Source organism: Gregarina niphandrodes (assembly GCF_000223845.1).
Source record: "Gregarina niphandrodes unplaced genomic scaffold scaffold00009, whole genome shotgun sequence".
Classification (NCBI taxonomy): Eukaryota; Apicomplexa; class Conoidasida; order Eugregarinorida; family Gregarinidae; genus Gregarina; species Gregarina niphandrodes.
Genome location: NW_011646046.1, coordinates 136,548 through 138,790, shown reverse-complemented (window position 1 = coordinate 138,790; position 2,243 = coordinate 136,548). Strand labels below are relative to the sequence as shown.

The window sequence follows — 2,243 nt, the reverse complement described above, 5'->3', positions numbered from 1 at the left end:
GAACCTGTGTTCTTTACCTCGTTCTACGGAATTCGAAATCCTCCTTTTGAACACAAGATAACGAAAAAATTGATTTCTAAGCACTGTTACAAAAAGATCACGATTTTTGACAAACGATTTGCCAGTTTGGAAGAGCGGCCCAGGCGGCCTTATTGCTCTTGAATTCCTCGAGGCATGTAATGACTTTCTGTTTCATTCGTTCTGTGTCTTCCTTGAGCTTGCAATCGTGTGTGCTATTATATTGTGTTCCATCTTCTGTAACAGCAATCGTGTGTGCTGCAGCCGCTTCTTTGGAATCTTTGACCCTGTTGGTGTACAAATCGTAGAACCACGCTCTCTCAGTATCGCTCGATACAAATAACTGGGATATAGAGCCATCAATCTTGGTAAAGCCTGCGTCCATGGCCAATTTCTTTAGCTGTCGGCCCATCTGAGTCTTAGAGTGGCACCGCCAGTGAGTGAAAAAGAACTTGAGCGGGGCAGCTTCCGGGTAGATGGTGATCATGTCAAGGTCCGCTTCTCTCACACACACGTATCCATCAGGTTTAACAACCCTCAACATTTCTTTCAATGCAAGGACGGGATCTTCCAGGTGTAATAGAACTTGGTGAGCGTGGACCAAATCGAACGTATTATCATCGAAACAAATGCTGTAGCACGATCCCTTCAAAAACTCCACATTCTTCACACCCATCTTCGTCTTATTCGTCTCCGCTATACTAATCAACTCATCCATGGGCTCAATACCTACAACCGACCCCTCTGGAACGTACGCCGCCAAGCCGCACGTTATCGTACCCGGTCCAAAGCCGACATCCAGCACTTTGAACCAAGGCTTCATTAACGGAAGCACATAATCCGCACAGTTCTCGGCCGTGCGCCAACAATGCGTGTGACACACGGCCTCGTCAAACCCCTGTGCGTAATACGCTTGGCAAACAGGCGCCTTCATCTCTCCATTATTATTTTCTTGCTGACAACCAATCCGCCCCCTTACGGGTCTGGCCCTGAATCTCGATCTTGTCCTGAATCTCGATCTGGTCCTGATCCGACATCATCAAAAATAGGCGCTACTGCAAAATAAACGTCGGTCGTCCTTGGAGACCGCAGGCATGTGCGGTCTCCCAAGGACGACAGACGTTGACAGAAAAGAGAACCTGGCATGCACGCGCGACACCCACGAGTTACTAAATCCTTACGCGCCCACAACCTCTTCCGACTGTTCTGCCTCGCCTGCGCGAGGACGGATCCCCTCGTGTGGTACGTGACAATCCGCTCCCTTCACAAAATTATGTCCGGTGGGTCCGGTGTCTCAGTGGGTGAGACGAAAACAGCAGTGAGCTGTTTTCGGGCCTGCGGGCCATGGGTTACGAGTTCGTAAAAAGTCCCTCAACCCGCCAGCTGGGCTGGGGCTTACTTCCTTCATGCACTCAAAGCTCGCATGGCATCCCGCCAGCGACTACGGCCCTCCGTCTTCCGCTTCTACGCCCAGTCATTACGACGGGTGCAACCAGCTACCGACTTACTCTGTCGTACCGTCGCTTGGCCCACTCTCTTCGTGGCTAACTCACCGGCGGGCATTGCGGTCCGACAGCCTCGACAGCCACTCCCCGCGTACTCCGCAGTTGACGTCGTCGTCGTCAACTGCGCCTCCGACAGTCACTCTCTCCGTCATCAGTCGGGCTCCCTACTGGCATGCGGCCGGTGGCACCAGTTCACGCCGGATTCTCTGAAACCCACGGTACTCGCGGGGCCGGTCAGCCCCTCAGGCACTCGCTACGCGGCAGCAAGCAGTAGACTTGACTCCACTCACCCCGTCGCAGCCTAACACCGGCTCATCTCCCAGGGAAGCATTCGGCATCTTCCCCCTGGGGCGCTTTCACGCCATCTTGCTTGTCTGGGCGGACTTCAACCGCTATCCTCTCACCAACGCGTAAAGGCTCCTCGCCGTCCCAACGTCCGGCGACTCGCATGGGCCTCTCTTCGGCCCGACTCGCTTCGTGGCCTCCCACGGCATGCTGCTGCTCGCGGCCCTCCTCCGTGAGGCTAGCTTCGGGTGGTATTGCTCCGTAACCTCAGACAGCCCAACAGGTCCATGCCGATACCGCCAGTTGAGTTGGACTCGGGTCTCCGGGCTGAATGGGTTACGCGTTTGCAAAAAGTCCCAGGGCCGGTCGGACGTCGTCTCGGGCGGATAGACATAGCGCTGCAGAGCGCTTGACGGCGAGGCTACAGAGACCAGC

The 2,243-nt window shown here is 54.6% G+C and overlaps 1 protein-coding gene across 1 annotated transcript; it reads right to left on the bottom strand.

The window, feature by feature from the left end:
* Positions 1–97: 97 nt before the first annotated feature.
* GNI_060260 (UbiE family methyltransferase) lies at positions 98–952 on the bottom strand (the record flags this gene model as incomplete). The annotated part of the gene is made up of 1 exon (XM_011136204.1): positions 98–952. The coding sequence occupies one exon, from the start codon at positions 950–952 to the stop codon at positions 98–100; it is 855 nt and encodes a 284-aa protein (XP_011134506.1).
* Positions 953–2,243: the final 1,291 nt, after the last annotated feature.